At 45.9% G+C, this 21,121-nt stretch overlaps 2 protein-coding genes across 2 annotated transcripts in view; one reads left to right on the top strand and one right to left on the bottom strand.

Moving 5' to 3' along the window:
* Positions 1-7,245, bottom strand: part of PPME1 (protein phosphatase methylesterase 1) — a 29,600-nt gene extending 22,355 nt beyond the window's left edge. Inside the window, exons 1-2 of the mRNA XM_054974033.1 lie at positions 7,102-7,245; positions 1,138-1,231 (exon numbers count right to left, since the gene is read on the bottom strand). Coding sequence (XP_054830008.1) covers positions 1,138-1,231; positions 7,102-7,202 — 195 coding nt within the window. The 5' untranslated portion in view covers positions 7,203-7,245. The remainder of the gene's footprint in view (positions 1-1,137; positions 1,232-7,101) is intronic.
* Positions 7,246-7,885: 640 nt separating this feature from the next.
* C2CD3 (C2 domain containing 3 centriole elongation regulator) overlaps positions 7,886-21,121 on the top strand; it is a 79,148-nt gene continuing 65,912 nt past the window's right edge. The window contains exons 1-8 of the mRNA XM_054974963.1: positions 7,886-7,951; positions 11,044-11,313; positions 12,172-12,329; positions 13,980-14,188; positions 17,184-17,401; positions 17,594-17,726; positions 18,727-18,849; positions 20,716-20,860. Coding sequence (XP_054830938.1) covers positions 7,891-7,951; positions 11,044-11,313; positions 12,172-12,329; positions 13,980-14,188; positions 17,184-17,401; positions 17,594-17,726; positions 18,727-18,849; positions 20,716-20,860 — 1,317 coding nt within the window. The 5' untranslated portion in view covers positions 7,886-7,890. The remainder of the gene's footprint in view (positions 7,952-11,043; positions 11,314-12,171; positions 12,330-13,979; positions 14,189-17,183; positions 17,402-17,593; positions 17,727-18,726; positions 18,850-20,715; positions 20,861-21,121) is intronic.

Raw genomic sequence — 21,121 nt, 5'->3', positions numbered from 1 at the left:
CTGCGAGAGTAGGCGGTGGCAAAAGCAGACCGCTCTTGCTGCCGCCACCTATTATTACTAGCACTGCCCACTGCTGCAACCTGCAGCGCTAGCGAAAACGGCCTGTGCCACTGCAGTCAGAGCGGCAACAATGGGGGGCGCTGGCGCCAGAGCTGCTGCTGCTGCCGCGAGCAGACAACAGCGGTGGCAGCAGGGAGAAAGGGGACGCAAGCGCCCTTTCTCCCGCACACATGACATCGCTCCCGGAAGTGGCATCATCAAGCATGGCATGTGATGACATCATTTCTGGGAGCGATGCTCTGTGTGCGCGTGCGGGAGAAACGGCCCTCCCCACGCGGGACAACATAAAGTTGGCCCTCGCTGGGAAAAAGGTTCCCCGCCCCTGCACTAAAGGAACACCATTCTCACTTGGTAAGATTTAGAGATGGGTGTAGAGCAGCAGGTATGACCAGAAACCAGAAAACTCAGATTCAGCTACAGACCGCTCTCCAGGGAGTCTCAGACTTACCACCACCCATCAGAACTCACAGAAAGGAGACCGAACGACCGAGAATATAGGCAAAACATTTTGCAACCTCAGAATAACGCAGGCTATGATTATTCAATGCATGCTATGATTATTTGCATACAACTATATCATCTCTCAAAGCTAAAAGACAGAATAACAGATGCAAAATGTATTTTTAAATCAGGGCCACAGTTCCCCTGTAGGGCCTCCTAGAAAGCCATGGTTAGTCAACGTGGATGGCAGTGCAGTGGCGGAAATGATCCGCTGCACCGACACATAGCATTTTAATAACAACATTCAATTTATATACCGCCTGTCAAGACAACTTAACACCCACTCAGAGCGGTTTACAAAGTTGTGTTATCATTAGCCCCACAACAATCACCCCGTGAGGTAAGTGGGGCTAAGAGAGGTCCGAGAAGCTGTGACTGACCCAAGGTCACCCAGCTGGCTTCAAGCAGAGGAGTGGGGAATCAATCCTGGCTCTCCAGATTAGAGTCCTGCTGCTCTTAACCACTACACCAAACCACTACACAAGAGAGGGAGTTGTTGTTCTTGGAAAGAACTCTCTACTGTTCCCATGACAGGCATAATTAAACAAGGGATGCGTGTGGAAGGAGAAAGGATATATCCTTGCCGGACTCGCTCTCCACCACCACGTCTTCCATTGACTCGAAGTACTGGCTCCAGGGGACAGGAGAATAGTCACGCTTCCGCCCAGGCCTGCAAAAGAAGATAACAGTGTTTTAACTCAGACATTTTATGCAGGGAATAACAACAAATCTCATTAGTAAGGTGGGTATTCTGTCTTGTATTTGCTAATAAACGCTAGCAATATTATTAATGAGCCACCCCACCCGCTTACAGACAGGTTTAACACGACAGGGGTGTACTCCCATGAATTACATCACAGGAAACTCTTGTGCCAGTGCTTCTATTCAGTTTATACTTCTAAAGGTTATAATTCTGGACATCAACAAGTTTGACTTAAGTGTGACTTGTATTTCTGCATGTGTTGGTGGTCTGCCTAGAGGTCATCTAGTCCACCCCGTACCCCTGGCTCAATGCACGGCGTCCAAAGCAAGACGATCCTTGACAGATGATTGTCTGGCCTTCTCTTAAAGACCTGCAGCAAGGAAGAGACCGTCCCCTTCTAATCTGCCTTATTGTCAACCAAACTTACCGTCAGGAGGTTTCCCCGTAATATTCAACCAATATCTGCCCTTCTGGGACTTGGCCCATGAGATCTAGGCTGGCCTTTTGGAATCGCAGAGGACAAATCCTTGCATTCTACACGTGACAATCCGTGGGGTATTTGAACAGGGCAATCATGTCTCCCCTTGGACTTCTACAGGCCAAACATACCCGGTTCCATTCACCTTTCCTTGGCGCAGGTTTTCTAGACCCCCAGCCATCTTTCCTGCCCTCCTCTGGACCTATTCCAATTAGCCTACGCCTTTCTTTCTCTGGAGGAGGCAGACTAATACAAAATAAATTGGAATTATGGGATTTCCTCTCCTGGCTCAAGATATCCTGCTTCTACAAATGCAGCCTAAAACTGCGTTTGCCTTTTTTGCTGCCTGGTGTGGCGATTTTGAACGGATGTGCTTTCATTCCTACCTTCATGGCTGAGAGGGGATTTGAACCCGGGTCTCCCCGGCCCAACGCTCTAACTGCTCCCCCTCCTGGATTAGGGAGTCCACCTTTTCACACATGCCTGTGTTGCTGCACACTGATCACGTAAGTTCTCTTTTTAAAGTACGTCTCTCCAGAGACCCGGGATGGCTAACCGTCTTGCAGCCAGGTTTTGGAAAATGAGGAGCGTAAATAAAATCAGGGAACAAATGATGTTTATCTGTGCCTGCTAGACAGCAGCTTGTTGTCTTCTGTGGAAAAAGCTCAGGGTCTGGTAAAGTTCAGGCCGAAGAATCCAGATAGGGTTGCCAACCCCAGGCTGGTTAATTCCAAAGGATTTGAGGGTGTGGAGGACAGGGTATAATGTTATAGAGTCCACCCTCCAAAGCAGTCATTTTCTGCAGGGGAACTGATCTCAGTGGCCTAGGGATCAGTTGTAATTCCGAGAAATAACCAGGCCGCACCTGGAGGTTGGCAACCCTAAATCTAGAACTGAGGCGCTGCCACCTCCAAGAAGGCCTCTTGAATGCTGTTAGTCTTCTAACACTGCACTAACAACTTAAGAGGATCTCCATGTCTGATCCAAGATCTCCGTGACTGATCCAAGAGCTCAACCAGAACACAAGAGATGTGGTGACCTCTTCCCCCCGATCTAGAAACACTTCGTTTGTCCTAAACACACCTGGCAAAGATTCGGGGCAAGCAAGAATTCTGAGTGAGCTTTTTTTTTTTAAGCCAAGCTATTTGCAAATCTTCCAATAAAACACCTTGTGCAATATTATTAGCAATAACGCTTAGCATCTGCATAGCACCTTCAGTGATAAAAGCGCATCACGTATTTATCACAGCAATCCATACAACAGCCCTGTCCAGTAGGACAATATATTACTTCCTTGTTGCAGAAAGTCAGCAAAAGAATGCCAGGCTCAAAAAGTTCAGGGCAGAGAGGAGACTCGAACTCGCAACTCCCCAGGGCTGTTGGGCTCACTCTCTTTGTCACTGGGCTATCCCACCTCTGGGAATCCTCCGCAATTAACACAGGCCACGCTTTGCCACTCTTCATTTGCTGAGCCACCCACTCAAAAGTGAGAAATCCTGGACCCCCACTGGTGCCCGACGGTTGCAGATGGCATGGCGTGAGTTCCAGAGTCAGGCAGCGCCGTAGTCCCTATCCCTCCGTTGTAAGAGCACAGCACCCATTCCCAAAATCAGGAATTATTAAAAGGTGACTACACCTTGCTTTGGATATCCTGCCACCACCTGTCAATCAACCCTTTCCTTTGGTTGCTGTCAAGAGGTACAGCGACCAAGGAGTTCATTTCGTAGCATGAGCACGCAGCCAAAGGCTGCATCAAGGCAGTATGTCTTAATCAAACAACTTTATTACCACAACTCTAAATACGCTTTCAGGACTGGAATGCAGGCTGAGAAAAGATGACCGAGAAGTTGCACAAAGCAGAACCTCTCCCGAGACATCAACACGTGCATTTCTCGAGACCAAGAGAGGGCAGATGCGGTGGCGGGAGGAGGCAGCCGAGGAAAGCAGGTCTTGAATACCTGATACAGAATCTCGTTCGTGGAAGGGCAAAACATCAAGGGGTTGTCTATAGCTGTTAGAGGCTCGATTCAAACATGACGCGAGGAAGGCAGGAAATGCTCATTCCAGGCAGTCGGCATAAGTGCCTTATTCAAAGTGGGCTGCTGCCCGTGGAAAGCAGCTATGCTCTAGCTTTAAGGAGGTGCCGTGTGAGAGCCAAGCCCCAAGAGAGGGCACTTTTGGCCTTGCCTGCATCTCAGGCAAGAGAAATAAACAGAAAACAAGAGCTCAGAAGAGCCAGGGGACAGGGCGGGATGGTTTCCTCAACTCCAGCTGTGCTTCTGCGGTGCACTGAGATGAAACCTCATGCGAGAAACACGGGCAAGGCACATTAGTCCAAGAGAGATGTGGTCCCGATGGGGAGAATCCTCGTAGCTGCATTGCTGACCTCCTCTGCTCTTGCAGCCTCAGATCCCTCGAACTTGCCAGGATTAACTTCAGTTGTGTGGCTAGGAGTGCTCCTGTTGGATTTGCCCGCGTGCCACATGCCACTCCAAGGCCTGCTGCAGACAGGCTCACCAGTTGCACTGATCCAGAACTTTTCAGCATGCAACTCCACCCTCAGAGAAGCCATTTATCCTGCCAGACGCTCTCTCCGTCGCCACCTCCGAGTGCCCACCTCTGAGATTCTTCCACCTGCTGTTCCCTTCTCTGGCAAAAGCCCTGTGGAGTGAGTCGTCAGCAAGACACTCAACCCCCCCCCCCAAAATATGACTTTCCTGCCAAACATTTCACTTGAAGGGGGCAGCCTTCCATCTTGAAAGCAATCCGAGCGGTCCATTGCAACCGGTCCCACTGGCTGAACATCAACTCATGCTGCACCTCGACCATTCACTGCCCCAGCAAATATGATACCTCTGGTCCCTTTGTGTGATCACGGAAACAAAATAGGGCCGCCCTATCAAGTTCCCAGACGTCAAGCATGCCGTAGTAAGTGTAAAGGGTTCTCCCCCCCCCATGTGTCACAGGGGGGACCCCCCGGGACCCCCCACCCGTCTCCTGCCAGCTCCCAAAGGAACATAAGAGCAGCCCTGCTGGCGCAGACCAATGTCCCACCAAGTCCAGCATCCTATCTCACACAGCAGCCAACCCGTTGCTCTGGAGGGCCACCAATACGGCAGACAGGCCGAGGCCTTCCCCTGATCTTGGCCCCCAGCACGGGGATTCAGAGGGTTGACTGCCTCTAAATGGGAGTTAGCCGCGTTAGTCTGTAGTAGCAAAACAGAAAAGAGTCCGGTAGCACCTTTAAGACTAACTAACGCTACTGTAGCATAAGCTTTCGAGAATCACAGTTCTCTTTGTCAGATGCATCTGATGAAGAGAACTGTGATTCTCGAAAGCTTATGCTACAGTAAAGTTGGTTGGTCTTAAAGGTGCTACTGGACTTTTCTCTAAATGGGAAGGTTCTTCTTAATCACCACAGCTAGTAGCCATGGATAGACCTCTCCTCCAGGAATCTGTCTAATCCTCTTTTAAAACTATCTATGCCTCTGGCCACCACTATACCCTCTAGCAGCAAATTCCACATTTTAATTCCCCCTTTCTTGCAGAGTGAGTTTCCAACACACAGGTTTTGGTAGACTTTTTAAACTTCTAGATAAACAGGGAGGATGAACGACACTGTGTCCCTTTTATTTTAAGAGGTCCACTCAGGCTACCAAAATCTCCCAACAGAAGAAAAAAATAGACAAACCAGCAGTCTACCCCCCATTCATATTTTGAAACAGCCACGCACACAATTCCCTCCCCTTTCTTTAAGAGCAGCATCTCTCACCCTTCAGGGAAAAACACCCTCACTCCATCAATCTTTAATACAGCCCAAAAGCCATATAAAAGCAGAACAAACAACATTAATTCGCTACCCAGAATTATATTTTTACAGACAATAAGAAGGGTTTGAATTTATCACAGCAAATTATACACAGGACTTTATCTCGCCCTGTCTATTCACAGCAGAGAACAAAACTGAACGACAAATATAGTGATTCTTCAGTCCAGCCCAGCCAATAAAATGTTAAGATATTCTGCTCAAGAAACAGTTTTTAAAATGCTCAGACAGGTTCCAATAAATCCAGGCATGTCTGAGTATAAGATCAGGAGATCTTAAGGACGAAAAAGACATTTCTGAGGTTTGTCTGATTCGTGATATTTCAAATTGCTCTTTTTGACAGTACGGCAGCACAACCAAACTTTGCAAACGGCTATATTTTCTATTGCAATTCTCTTCTGCCTAGTCTATCAGATGTCCTTTTCGTGTATTTTAACACATTCCCTCATTGTCTGCCTTTCTTTTGTGACTAAAGCTACAGCACGTTGCTTATACAACTGAACTATAAATGGGGAGTTCCCTGGTTTGAGACTCGCCTCCGCCACTGACTCTCTCGGTAGCCGCAGGCAAGCCACTCTCCGCATCACAAGCAAAGGATCAAAGGGCCAGGCTTCCAATTAAGAGAAAGCATCATGTTAGCAACATGTCAAGCCTGTAAGGTAGGTTAGTATTAAGGACAAATTGCAGGTGTCACAGCCGTAGGAAAAGGAGAAAGAATCATCAACCAAGGCTGCCTTTTCAGCCTTAAGCCGCCACCACCCCATGTACACACGCAAGACAGTGATCTTGCTGAGCTACCTTGCAGGTAATCGAGTCACCACATCAGCCTAGTTTACTGCAAAAGTTAAGCACGGCGCCTAGGGCACGCCTTCAAGATTCACATTTTATTCCAGAATCAGCCTTGCTAAAGTGAGAGCTTGCCTTCTGACTCCCAAAAGCCGACACTTGATTAAACTCAATAAATAGAACAGAAATAAAAAGCAAGGACCCCCTTGCATAATAAAAGAAAAATAAAAAACAAAAACCCTTTTGTTTAATAAAAGGCAAGTACGCCCTTGCTTAGCAAAATAAAAAGTAAGGACTCCCTTGCTTAAAAGAAAATAAAAATAAAAAGCAAGCCCCTTCCCCGGTTGGGTAACAGAATAAAAGTTAAAAGCAAGAACTCCCTTGCTTAATAAAAGAAAAAGCAAGGACCACCTTGCTTTGTAAAATGAATATAAAAGCTTAATAAAAGGAAAAGAAAGACTAAGGACTCCCTGTTGCTTAATAAAAGAACAACGAAAAGCAAACATCCCCTATTTTGCTACCTGGCAGGGTTGTTGTGCATGCTTTCACATCCATCATCCAAATTATTCCCCCTTTGGGAACAGCCCCCCCCCACATAACCCCCCCTTTACATGCACCCCTATTCATTGCTTTGGAAAGCGCCCCGGCCACGCCCCCTGACGTCATTCTTTAACAGAAGCCACGCCCCTCTCGGTCCCCCCGCACCTGCCGCCCCGGTCGATGACGTCACGCCCCCCCCCCGCTCACCCCATGCGCATCTTGGGCAAGGCCTGGCCGCTGACCCCCGCGGGGCCCGGCGGGCGGGGCGGGAGGCGGCCCAGCTGCAGCTGCTTCTCCAGAGCGGACATGGCGAGAGGCGCAGTCCGGGCGGAGACGGAGGGGCGGGCAGGATCCGGCCCCCGCCCGCCGAGAAGGAGCCGCCGGCCAGCCGCTCCCAGCAGCCCCTGCGCGCTCGCCGGAAGTGCTCGGCACTAAGCCGCGCGGCCCCACGGGAAGTGTAGTCCCGCTATTCCGTCTCTGCAAGGGAGGGAGAAAAAGCCAGGAGTGGGTTGTGTGACCTTTACCCGGAAGCGTTCGCGGAGCACTATGGGAAATAGAGTTCACACGTCGCTAAACTATATGTCAAGCAAACGCGAGGAAAAGTTAACGCGAATGACGAGGCCAGGCAATTGAAGCTTAGAAAAGAGACTGCTTCTGTGGAAGAATGCAAAGTGCATTGTGGGAATGACTCCCGTTATGCCGAGCGGGCCGCTTGAGGCTGTGATGATCAACGAAGGGATAACCGGAAGTTAGCTCCCACCTTTCCTCCTGCAGCTTCCTCTGGGCCTCTCTGTTGCCATGGAGAAGTGAATTGCCTTTTCCAACGGCCGAATGTTTCCCTTCTTCCAGAGTTTCGCAGCGCCCCCTGGGGATTGTAGTTCGAAGACCGCGGCTTTTTCTTCCCCGTTGCCGCCATTTTCCCAGAGGGCCTTACGGGGCTGGCTGTTGCTAAGCAGCGGGAAGCGGCCCTGGGCCTACTTTGGGCCCGGGGAGAGGATGAAGCAGAAGAAGCCCAAGAGCAGCTCGGCCCGAACCGGGCTTGGACGCAAACGGAAGGGTGAGCGGGAAGGTCGCGGGTTCGAATCCCGGCTCTGCCACGGAGCGCCTCGGTCGGCCCTGCAGCTTTTCTCAGGCGAACATAATTGCAGGGTTGTTGGGAGCGGAGGGGGAATCTGCAGATACTGTCTTGAGCGTGGAGGACGGACTATATAAAGAAAATACTAAATAAAAGTGTATTATGCTAAGCTCATACCCTGAAAATCTAGTTGGTCTCTGAGGTGCCATTATACTTAAATCCTGCTGTTCCACTGCAAGCCAACATGGCTACCCACTAAAAATAAAAATATACTAGGTAGGTTGACTGAGAACGAAAGAAGGGGATGCTCTCCTAAGAGTCTCCTCCAAGGGTTGCCAACAACCTGAAGGAAAAGCCTCCTTTGCTTTTAAATAGACGCTTCAGCATTTCTTCTACTCTGCATTGGATTCTTGCTAATGCTCTGTCTTTATAAAATTGGGCTTATGGCATTGTTTATGGAAATGTACTTGATACTGACTGTGATAATCTCATGCTGTGCAATCTGCCTTGAGTCTCAGTGAGAAAGGCGGACTATAAAAGATATAAATAAAAACAAACATCTTTGTAAAATTGTATATAGTTACGCTATGGTATTGTTTATGGAAATGTCCTTGACATTATTTATGTCATTTATAGTCTGCCTTTCTCACTGAGACTCAAGGCAGATTACATAGTGTGAGATTAGTACAGTCAGTATCAAGGACATTGAAAAACTTTGCCTGCCCCATGTCCCTGCATTAAGTCTCTCCAGGTCTGTTGGCAACCCAAATCTCCTCCTTCTCTTTTGGGCTTGACGAATAAAATTGAAATAGGGTTGTAAAATTATTATTATTATTATTATTTCGATTTATAAACCGCCCATCCTCAGGGGCTCTGGGCGGTGAACAACAGTTAAAATCAATACAAACAAGAAAACTATAATTCTAAAATCAACGTACAATAAACAATAATAAAATAAATTAACCAAGTACATTAAAGTGCAATGGTGGGGAGAACCCCCCCACCCCAAAGGTGGGAGGCCGACATGGCACTGCCCCCTTCAACCACCGAACGCCTGGCGGAACACCTCTGTCTTACCGGCCCGGTGGAACGATAATATGTCCCGCTCGGCCCGGGTCTCCATTGACAGAGCGTTCCACCAGGCTGGGGCCAGGACTGAAAAGGCCCTGGCCCTGGTTGAAGCGAGGCGGGCTTCCTTAGGGCCGGGGACCACCAGTAAACATTTATCCGCTGATCGAAGTGGTCTCTGGGGAAAAACTGCCAGCACTGACCTATGCGGTGACAATTTTTAGTCAAAGCCATAACCTTGATTGCTGGTGTCTTTGTATTTCTTCTTCCCTTCAAAATAGTGAAGGGAAGAAACTTCAAAATAGTGACGTTTGTTAGGGTGTATCTGCATAAAAACTGGCAGGTCTGAATGGGCCAGATTTTCATCTTGATTCATTCACTTCCCTGAACAAAACTGTTAAGACCTGTTGATCACCGCAGGATTTGAGTGGCGCTGTAGAGACCAACAAGATTTTCAGGGTATAAGCTTTGGAGAGTCAAAGCTTCATTTTTTTCTGAATTAGGAAGCTTTGACTCTTGAAAGCTTATTATATCCTGAAAACCTTGTGGGTCTCTAAGAGGCAAGCGGACTCAAATCTTGTAGTACCCACAAGTGAGTTGTCATTCGGAAGCCCGGAGCCAGTGTAATTTGTTCTGCATGCGTGGAAAGAGATGCCTCATTCTATTAATTGTATTGACTTGGACTGCTTTTACGCATGTTGGATAATGCACTTTCAATTCATTTCAACAGTTGTTTGCTAGTGGATTTTCCTGTTTCTGCTAAAGTGCGTTATCCAGCATGTGTGAAAGCAGCCTGTAATCTTTCTTGAGTCTCAGGGTGGAAATGCACATTGCTAAGTACCTAGGGACCATCAGGTGAACCTCATTTCATGTGTCCCTCCCTCCTCCAACTTTCCATGCACTCGCTCACACAATCACACTTCCTTTCCCTGTAACTTAACAGCCTACAAGCCATAAGTCAAGTATTTTATAACTCCATGGATAGATATGGCTAGATCACATGTACATTTTTTTATCTGGCCTGATAGCAAGATCTTTCATTTCTGTTGTTCAGAAATATTCTGTAGACGTTCAGTCCAGGAAATAATATATTGATTGTGAAGTAAATTGTAACCGAGGCAGCTAAAAGGGATATGGGCAGTTGGATCAACTTGAGCCGTACAATGAATACAATAGGGCTTCTCAGGGGGAATTCTAAAACGGCCCTTCATCTCAGCAGAAGGTAACACATTGCATCTGAGTAAAGTGAAAGAGCATCCATATTTTGGAACTGTTAAGTAGAAGAGATGTTTAGCTGGTTCAAACATTTTCAGGTAGGATAGATGAAAATAAATTGGGGAGCATTTCCAATCAGCTTTGAATTTTAATATAGCCCAGTTGCAGTCACACTTCAGTTTGCTCTGAGTGAATACATATCAATTCCTCCTCAACTGCTAAAAGTACCTGGGTTTCCTCCAAATCCCACATCCATTCATTGAAATGCAGATCTTGACGTTTATTCACACCTTAAGAAATGCAAATTGGGAAGTCAAAGGTGCCTACAGTACTTGTTCTCACAGCGAAAACAGAGCTGAGATGCAGTCACATGAAGGGCCCATGAAAGCGGTATTCACATGTGCCGAGCAAGAAGAACCTGCATGTGAATTGAGGACTGAACATAAAGTCCTGTGCTTGAGCATCCCTAGGTAATTCAGAACATGTATTTACACTCTCAGTGAGAGAGGCAGACTATAAATAAAATATTTTAAAAGTCTGTTAATCAGTTTGAGGAAGCATAAGAGAGCCAATATTTCAGAAGCCTCCTTATTTCTGTATTTATTTAAGTCAGGCTTGGACAGCATAACTTACTGGTGGCTCATTCCCACCAGCTGTATCTCCCACTCACCTTGCTCCAGAGCAGTTCCTTTGCATAGGTGTGTAGTTGCAGCACCAATGTGTGCAAAACCATTGCAAATCTTTGTTGCTTAGTTGTAGCCAGTCTTTAACACCTCCTTTCTTCTCCACAGACCTCAGTGATGTCTCCCCCTCCACCAGCTTGCCACCTCTGGTAGAAGGCCAGCTGCGCTGCTTTCTGAAATTAACTGTTAGCAAAATCATGTGGACGGTGAGCAAACCTCCAACTTCCTTCGTTGTCCGAGTGAGGTGGTGGGGAGAAACCTCAGATGGCACCATCTTCATCCCCCAAGGCGCTTCACAGATTGAACAGAAAACATTTAAAACCACTACCCGCTATCCAATTCGGTGTGGCCCAAAACAGTTTACCTCCTACTTGACAGGTATGTGCTGAGTCCTTGAAAAATAAATATGTCTGCTGGTTGGGGAGTTACAGAAGGAAAAATAGTAAAGAGTCCAGTAGCATCTTTAAGACTAACCAACTTTATTGTAGCATAAGCTTTCGAGAACCACCGCTCTCTTCGTCAGATGCACCTGACGAAGAGAGCTGTGGTTCTTGAAAGCTTATGCTACAATAAAGTTGCATCTCACCAATGTATTTAGCTTTGCTGTATGGGGCTTACAGTGCAATCCTAAACAGAGTTACTCCAGTCTAAGCCCATTGTATACCAAAACAGGGTGATAGTCCGCCTAGCCTAGAACTGGCTGGCTGCAGTTCTCCACTGTTTCTTGCAGAAGTGTTATCCAGCCTTTCTGCCTAAGAACCTGGGACCTTTAACACACAATCCATGTGTTGTGCCTCTGAGGCAACACCCCACTCTATACATTTGTCATATCAACTCATAACTGATGTAATTGATTGATGTGAATCACTTTGAGTTTTTAACCAGAGAGAAGCACTATAAAAATAAATAAATAAATGCTTAAGAAAAGGCAGAGCAAAAAAAATTGAAATTATTTTTTATTGACGACAGATACGCTATTTTTTATCTGTCATGAAAACATCTCTTAATGAAGTCTACTACTTTGTGCAAAAAGCACATACTGTCTTGTTAGCAGTGACTTGTCGATTTGATGGGCACAGTAGAGGGATGTTTAACAGACAGATGCAAAGAAGTAGCTTTTTATATAGATGGTAACTGGGATATTTTAATTGTCAGTTTCTACATTTGTGAGGATAAATTCATTCCTTATATTTTGTGTCAAGCCAGCCACCCATTTCCCCCCTTTGTCTTCTGTAGATATGGGTGCTCTTGTACTGGAAGTAATGACCAGACCAGACCACCTTCCCATCGGGCGCGTTCAGATCTGTGGGCTTTCGAAGCTCTCTCCAAGCCACCCCATCAGTGGATTTTTCACCATTGTTTCACCAACATCTGAGAAGATGGGAGAGCTTCAGGTAGCCCTGGAATCTTTTCCGACTTAATGTTTTTCTGAACATTTGCTCATGTGTTTTGAGCTCCAATTGGAGATGAGTGGGGCTCAGAACGCAAATATTGTAGCAAAAGGGAAAGAAACTTCTCGGAAGGGGTTTCTAGTGCAGCAGCCCAGTTTACCGACTGAAGAACCGTAGAACTCCATGTTCGGAGGCTGTAACCCTCTAAGTACCACTTCTAGGGTCAACTGGAGGAAGAGGGTTTGGCGCTGTACTTGTTGGCCATCTATGAACATGGGGATGGCTTAGGGATGCCAGGACACTAGCTAGCATCCCCAGGAGCTTTCTGCATGCAGCCTGGACTGGAAATGACATCTGGCTATGGATGATGTCATATCCATCCCAAAACCCGGATGTGCCTTTCAGGGAGGTCTGGCTGCCTGGACGTCTGGCTGCCTTATCTGGGCTTCCCTCCACAGCAGCGCCCTCTGGAGGCACTTCAGGGTAGGAAGTGAGTTGTCTTGAATACGCTTAGCCTTTTATATAGTAGGATGTTTTATAGGCAGCAAGCAGCCATGGTTACAGCCTAGTATGTGGCAGCTGTGTGTCTCAGGGGAAAACCAGTCAGGAGGGATGATGGGACTCGCCACTGGACCCTTGTGAGGCTTGGTCAGCCCTCTTCGATAAAAAGCAGCCAGCAATAGGGTGGCAGGTTTGGGGTTTGAATGAATTCCATTGCTTTGTTTAACACAGATGAGCTGCTTTGAGCTCCTGTGTGTATCGGAAGTTTGCAGATTTGGTTCTTCATTTAGGACCTCTGCGTTGAAGTCTCTCTCTTTTGACAAAGATTTCATCTTGATCTCAAATCGGTAGCACTAATAATTGACAGACAAGTTAAGAAGATTCCCTCCAAATAATTTTGTAGGGAATAAGTCTTTGAGAGGACTTTTCCAACTCTGCTCTCTGCTTTCCAAATATTTGTTTATAATCCTGAATGCTGGGCTAGCAACGCAGGCACTTTTAATGGGTTGTGTTTGTGGCAGAAAATGCAAGTTGGGAGGGGGGATGTTCCCAGTCCCAGTCTTAAAGGGAGCTACTGTGAGCAGAACCACAAGTGACAAAAGGCACAGGTTGGACACTTGTCAGCTTCCCTCAAGTTTTGATGGGAAATGTAGGCCTCCTGGTCTTGCAGCTTGGCTCCCCGACTGCTGTCCAATAGACTTTTCAACTGTCACTTGTCCAACATTCCGCTGAGCTGCCTACATTTCCCATCAAAACCTGAGGGAAGCTGACAAGTGTCCGACCCGTGTCAGGCGTCACTTGTGGTTCCGCTCTATGTCTGAGCTCCCTCCTCCTCCACATTATTGAAACGACATACTATTTACTAAGTTACTTCATTCATACCCTGCCTTTCTCCCCAGTGGAGACCCACAGTGACTTTTATTATTCTACTCCCCTCCCTTTTATCCTCACAACAATCCTGCGAGATAGGTTGGGCTGAGAGGGCGTGACTGGTCCAGAGTCACCCATGGGAGTTTGAGGATCGGACCCTGGGCCTCCCAAGACCCTAGTCTCCCACGTGCTTGAAGCATTATATAAATGTTGAGTATTTATTAGTAAATCTGTATTATTCTTACTTGGCTGAGAAAAGCCCTTTCAATCACTCTCTTCCAGGTGTCGCTTGTTTTGGAACCTCTGTCTGAAACCTACGACAGCAGCAGCTCCGTTCCAAACACGGACGTGAGCTTCAGTGTTAGCTTGCCAGCTCAGGGAACCAAAGAGGCAACTGATCCCAGCCGCTTCCTTGCCCCGTCTCAGCTGTACAGACCTCCCAGCATCATCGGAAGCGAATCCATCAGTAGCAGCAGGGCTCCTACACCAAGGTCATTTTTTTGGCTTCAGTTGATCTCATTTGATCTTTAAATGACAGTCAGTTTGCAGCATCCTCAGGGTAGATCTGTGCAGCATATATGTCCTGGCTAGAGGACTTGCTTGTCTTACTGTCTCTTCACAAGGGTATTCTCAGCTGGCCTCCTCTAACTTGTGAGCTCTCCGTGTTTTCCTGTTTAAGGGCGCATGCTGAAAGAGCAGTCCTAAGCACGTTTATTCAATGGGGCTTACTCCCTAGAAAGTGTTCGCAGGATCCTCTGGCTCCTTTGTGAATGCCGCTCCGTCATGGGTGGGGGGGTGGGGAAGGGGGAACTACGAACAAGAAATTTTCAGCTTTCCTGGTTTCTAGTGATGCAGAGGAGTTAGCCGTGTTAGTCTGTAGTAGCAAAATCAAAAAGAGTCCAGTAGCACCTTTAAGACTAACCAACTTTATTGTAGCCTAAGCTTTCGAGAATCACAGTTCTCTTCGTCTCTGACTTTAAAGTTCATAATAAAGTTGGTTAGTCTTAAAGGTGCTACTGGACTCTTCACTATTCTGATCTGTTTAAGGCCGCTTTACACGTTCATCTCAATCACTACGCATCTATTCCGCGTATCGTAGATATATTTATCACACATTTATTGATATATTTATTATGACTTCTCTCTTTATAAACATGCATACATGTTTATAACATAACATATGTTTTTAACATAACATATAATGATAATTGAGCACTGTCAAATTGCAACTGACCCACGGCCACCCTTCATGGAGTTTTCAAGGTGAGGGGAGGAGATACGGCTTGCCATTGCATGCCTCTGCATAGCGCCTCGGTCTTCTTAATAATGAGGATGACGACGACAACACAATGCTTATATTGAAAAGAGTCCAGTAGCACCTTTAAGGCTAACCAACTTTACTGTAGCACAAGCTTTCAAGAACCACAGCTCTCTTCATCAGATGCATCTGACGAAGAGAGCTGTGGTTCTCAAAAGCTTATGCTACAATAAAGTTGGTTAGTCTTAAAGGTGCTACTGGACTCTTTCTGGCTTCCAGTGCCTCTGTATCTGCAGAAGGCAGGCCCTGAAGTGGGGCTGGGAAAGCCTGCTTACGTCCTGCAGTATGCCTATTGTGTCAATTTAATTTACGACAAGAGAGCTGCCACTGCTTATGATAGGTAAAAGGCCATGTTGTTTGAATTGGGTTCATTGGTTCCGAACCCCTCAACTGACAGGTGACGTGGTGGCCCTGGAGTGGCTTTGCAGGGTCAGAGAAAAATGCCTCTCTTCTAAGGAGTGATATGGGAGAAAAGTGGTGTGGCCTCTCCAGCATCATAATCGTGTTGTCTTCCATTTTCTGATGTGTCAGGGCTGAACAGGAGTCAGAGCGCCTGGAAGGGTGCTAATAGGGCTCAAAGAACGTTCTGCTTCAGCAGAAACACTAACACAAACTACACTGATAGTCTGCTGCCTTCAGACTCACGTCAGTGCCTGATTGTGGTTAAGCATTTAAATGCATGGAAGTTTCTACATTTCATCGAAAAAATTACCTAGTCAGAAGCAGCTTAGACAGGCTGTACATCTAGCATGGCAAGGCTGACTGTCCTTGCCCATTGTGTGTGTAAAAGCAGAGTAATCAAGTGGTTGGGCTGTGAATCAGCGCTCTGCTGGTTTGACTCCCACACCTGCCATGAGCTCAGCAGGTGGCCTAGGACGAGCCACTCCTCTCAGTCCAGCTCCCCAGCTGTATTGTGGAGAGATTAATAACACTGACTTTGTTCACTGCTCTGAGTGGAGCATTAATCTGTCCAGAAGGGCAGTATATAAGCACACTTGTTGTTATTATTAGACGTAGGAAAGCAAAATTGTTCTGGGATGGTGCAGGGCATTGGAACCCAGTGTAGGTGTGGAGATGGCCCAGGGGAAAGGGAGCAAGGCCTTTTCAGGGGCACAAATGCACCTGCTTCGCAGGAGCTTTGAAGCTTCAACACAGGACCACTTCTTTCCCTATGCTCTGCCATGGCGGCTGTTGTATTTATTTATTCAATTTGTAGTCCACTCTCCCCACGAGCAGGCTCAGAGCGGACCTCCTCAACTTGAAAAACTTCAATGGTACTGTGTAGTACAACCCAATTAGAACATTAATAGCAGAAGATACTAACAATTTCTCTCTCTTAGTTTACCAATATGATCCATAAACCTCTTCATGCAATCTGAGTTGAAGCCATTTGCCTAGTAGCCTTCTTTCTTGAAATGTGAACCCGTGATTGAGGCATTTGCATCCAAGTAGTCTTTCACGTTCTCCAGAGTCACTCCAGATCTAATCAATACTGGAATCTTCACAGCATTTCTGACTTCTTCCAATTCTTAGTAAAGTGGATGGGTTGTGAATCAGTGCTCTGCTGGTTCGACTCTCGCTCCTGCCACGAGCTCAGCAGGTGGCCTTGGCTAAGCTCCTCCTCTCAGCCCCAGTTTCCATGCTGCATTGTGGAGATGATAATAACACTGACTTCGTTCACCACTCTGAGTGGGGCACTGTTGTGTCCAGAAGAGCGGTATATAAGTGCAGTTATTATTATAAAGTGCCATCAAGTAGCAGTGGACCTATGCTAACCTCTAGTGGTGGAGTTATTTACGGCAGACTTGGAGCACCTGCTATTTTTTGAGCTACTCTTCCAGTATTTCAGACACATCTGAATGGAAGCAAGTGTCTTAAACTGACATTCACTGATAAACCAGATCTGGTTAGTAGCATAAAGATAGGTGTCAGTTCCTCGTGTGAAGAGCGTCCATTTTGTGCCAGCAATTTTATTAGTGCTGTCCTGGACTACAGACTGCTTGGCTTCAGTTATGCATACTGTTAAAGACGCTCACAGCCCAATTCTTGCTCCTCTTCCCCTCCACCCCTCATATATATTTGACATGCACGTACAGCAATCCAACAGGGCACGCTGAGGAGATCTGCCGTGAGTTACACGTTCTGCTTTCTGTTGTGTCTTGAAACAGGGGGAAGGATCACTTGTATTTTCCAGAGAACTCGGAGCACATCAGAGAGGGCTTCATTCTAGGGCAGGAGGATTCCTTGAGCGTGACTGCTCCTAAACACAAAGTCCTGTTTTCCAGCAGCTCTGATCACGAGGCTCAAGTTAGACAAGGCAGCAGAAGCCCAAATCCTGTCCATGTTCTCTCTTGGCAGAACTCAGCCTCAAAAGACCTCCTTTCAGGTATGCAAAATAGCAGTTAACGATTGTAAAACCCAAGTTTTATGTTACAGGATACAAGCACTTGTTAGTTCCTCCTTCTAGAAATAATCAGAGTGTGTCTTATCTCTAAGGGTGTTTAGGGAAACCTCTGTGCATTTGTTTGTTTGCATTTAAAGAAATTCCAAAGCTTAATTCTTGTGCTCTTTCTCCAAGCCCTGTTAGATCGAGGCAAAAAACTTCGAAACGCCATGGTTGCATCCGCTATGAAATCCAGTCCGGACACTGTTACAGAATCGTATGAAACTCATCCTTCCCTGAATCTTGAAGATCCAAGAGCGGCAGGAAAGTGAGTTTGGGTGGGTAGGTGGTTCATATTCATGATATTGTGGTTGTCAACAGCTAAAATCCCAAGAGTTGTAAACAGAGGGGACTTTGTGCTAAAGCTGCGCTCAGGAGACGCTTCAGTATGATTTCTGTCCAAGTCCCCCTTCCTGTTGCAGCCCCCACCCCCTGCCATGTTTCCATGCTATTCTCATACAACATCGGCCTTCAGGAACAGCTGTGAAAGAGAGTGCAGTGAATTTCCATGAACTCATTCTGATCCTTGTAGCTGTTTTATTTATTTTATTTATTTATATTCTATTTGTAGTCTGCCCTTCCCGCATTGTTGGCAAATGTTCTGGCTTGGAACAAATCACAAATTTCAGAATAGCTGTACGATTGACAAACTGGGCACACCTAAATGTATTTTATTGGACCAACGTATATTGGCGTAGGAATATTCAAAGCTGTAAAATGGATATTCTTCATCAAATGCCTGTAAAATGCAATGGGTGAGCGCCTGCACATAGATACACACAGAGAAGGAGTTGAATCCTGTGTGTATGTATGTGTGCATAGATACATATATATGAAAACTGGGTGTCTGTGCGTGTGTGTGATCATACCATGCACAGCATCAGGTCATTACAGCAGTCTACTCTGCAATTGCCTTTCCTTGTAGGTAACGTAGTTTCAGAACTGTTGTTCAAGCAGCCAGAATCAAAAGTCCGTTGCTTATAGATGGTACTCGGCTGCCTTGTGGATTTTGGTTGCTGTAATTTTGCTCCCGCAAGAGGCTGTAAGCTGAATGGGGGCTCTTTCCTGGTGCACCCGCCTGCTCTGATTCTGGACGCCCGCTGTGAGCCCTCGTCTGAATAAAACCCTCAGATCTGAGAGTATATCTTGTTTTCTACAATAGTCTCGTTCCCATTTAAATGCCAAAAAGCAAACCTGTCACGATTGTTCTTGATGATCTGATTCAGTGCTCCTTCCTCTCTTCATCACTGTTGGGATGTCTTACCCAGGAATCTGGAAAACCTGAATTCTGTCCTTGTCTCTACCGGTGAGGATCCTCTTCAGCCTCTACCTGACAACTCGGAATTTGATTTGCATGCTGAAAACAGAGCAATCCAGCTCCTGTTGGGCAGGTAGGCTGTGAAATGTCTGTCCATCTAATGCATTTTTATTCTCCCTTACTCTGTTCTCCACAACAACCCTGTGAAGTAGATTACGCGGAGAGAGAGAGAGTGACTGGCCTGTGGTCACCCTAACCCAGCAAGGTCCATGAAAGAGGATCTCGGCTTGTATCTCCCAGGTCCTAGCCTGACCTTAAGACACCGCACCAGCTTTGTGGATCACTGCTGTAACCATGCTTATGTAACGAGCTTTTGCCCATGTCTGAAACTAAGCTTCTACTAGCCAAAAGAAAGGTGTATCTTTTCTCTTGGAAAGCTTTCAGCAATTAGTTCTCAGACCTGTCAAACAGATAAGTTCTTTGAACCACCTGTTTATCAGGGTTCAGTATTGCTTTGCAACTCTTTATCAAACACACAGATACCTGTCTAGAGTTTATTTCCCTTTATTAAAAATACACCCTAGTTTTTTAATGAAGCAAGTGATCAAAATATAAATGGTTATTAATATAAATCCTATAAAAACAGAACACAGAAAGGCAATAGGAAATAAGTTTGCTGACATTTCCTAATAAATTCCAAGTTTAGCATAATCAAAGTTTCTGTGAAATGCATAGGTAAAAATAAGTTCTCACTTAAATTCTCTCAAGAGATTTCTTCCATCAGAGCTCTGCCACTCTATCTGAGTTTGCAGTTTTATAAGTCATCATATGCAAATATCTAAGGTCTATTCACATGATAGCACAAACGATAATTGGTCTGATGCTTCATTGAATATTCATAATTTCTATTGTACAACCTTCCAATTAGTAAAAAATTACATTATACTCAAATTTGCAAAACAAAACTATAAATCTCTGAGAAGGGTCAGAAAAAAGTAAGTTGAGAGATCACCATTGGTTGAATCTCCGATAGAGGAACATTAATCTCGATAGAGTCCACTATTTTAATTAACTGTCAAAAGATTAAAGCACACCTGTTAGAATTACCTAACACACAGAAAAAAACACACAGACAATTCATGCAAAGTCTGAAAGTTCATCTAGAATACAAGTGCTTGGCCTAGTATTGCTCAGTATTGATTATTGTCATGTGCTTTTATCTATATTGGTGCAACACTTATGAAAAGTGTGGGAAATCCGCCAATTGTTACGCTTCTTGTGAATTCAGATTTATTTGGGGGACTCTTTTATTTTAAGGGATGGGAGACGATGCGTTTTTTATGAAACAGGCTGTGTGTGTGTAATGAAAGTCAACGGGCTGCTGCCTTCAGAGAGCTACCATGTTGTTCAGATCTCTTTTCCCCCACCGGCAAACTTACAGCCAAATCCTGTGCTTGTTAATTTGGAAATAAATCCCACGAGCTCTGTGTGAGTCTCGTTTATTCATTGGTACGCCGTGTTTCACCTATGCAGCTGCCAGCAAATAGCACAGCCAAAAACTATAAGAACGCTGAGTCTGCAAAGACCGTAAATTCCACCAGAGTTAAAAGTAAAAATGTTAGCAAGGAAGGACACAATCTAATTCCTGCAAGAAATTGATCTTGTTCACACAAGCAGCAGAACTGATTACGTCTTCACCTATACCCATCATTGTAAGCCCCAGCCTTTCTCTCTGTAATATTTCTGGGCTGAACCCTGTAGATTTCCTTCGGCTTGCGCAGTGCAGTCCTGTTGCAGAGTATGCTCTGGTGCTAGATGCTTCCTGTTCATGCAAGGTGTTACGTCCTGCATGAATGGAAAGCACAGGAAGTATGCACTGCATCACAGTATCATGCTCAAGAACAGAAGAAAACATAAGGCCCAGCTCATTGCGTGCATGAAAAGACAACTATGCACACACACGGTGCCTGTGTAACTTTTCCTCTGCCTTTTCCCACAGCTCTGACGATCTCCCCATGGGTCTTTTGGATGGTTCAGTCTCCCCTCCGGGATCCGTCTCCCTTGGGAGCGAGGTGTATGCCAGTGACCTGAACGATCCCCACTATGACCAGAGCCTGTTAGAGAACCTGTTCTACAAAGCTCAGGTCAGTACCAGGGGCAGGGGTGTCCTCCGGACAGATTTCTTGGGGTCAAGTTTCTAGTGCATCTCATCTGTATTTCAAAAACAGGTGGCTGTCTTGAAGCTTGAAGTGGCCTAGCACAACAATGAGAGTATCACGAAAGAAGGTTATCTAATACAATTGAGTCGTGAAAACTTTCTAAACCCCATTTCTACCAAGATATTTCAATAAATATAAGTATATATAATAAGTGTATATCACCTTAAATAATTCACAAATACTTTT

The sequence above is a fragment of the Eublepharis macularius genome, chromosome 3 (assembly GCF_028583425.1).
Source record: "Eublepharis macularius isolate TG4126 chromosome 3, MPM_Emac_v1.0, whole genome shotgun sequence".
Taxonomy (NCBI): Eukaryota; Metazoa; Chordata; class Lepidosauria; order Squamata; family Eublepharidae; genus Eublepharis; species Eublepharis macularius.
Note: the sequence above shows the minus strand (reverse complement) of the source record. Positions and strands in the feature narration are given on the sequence as shown.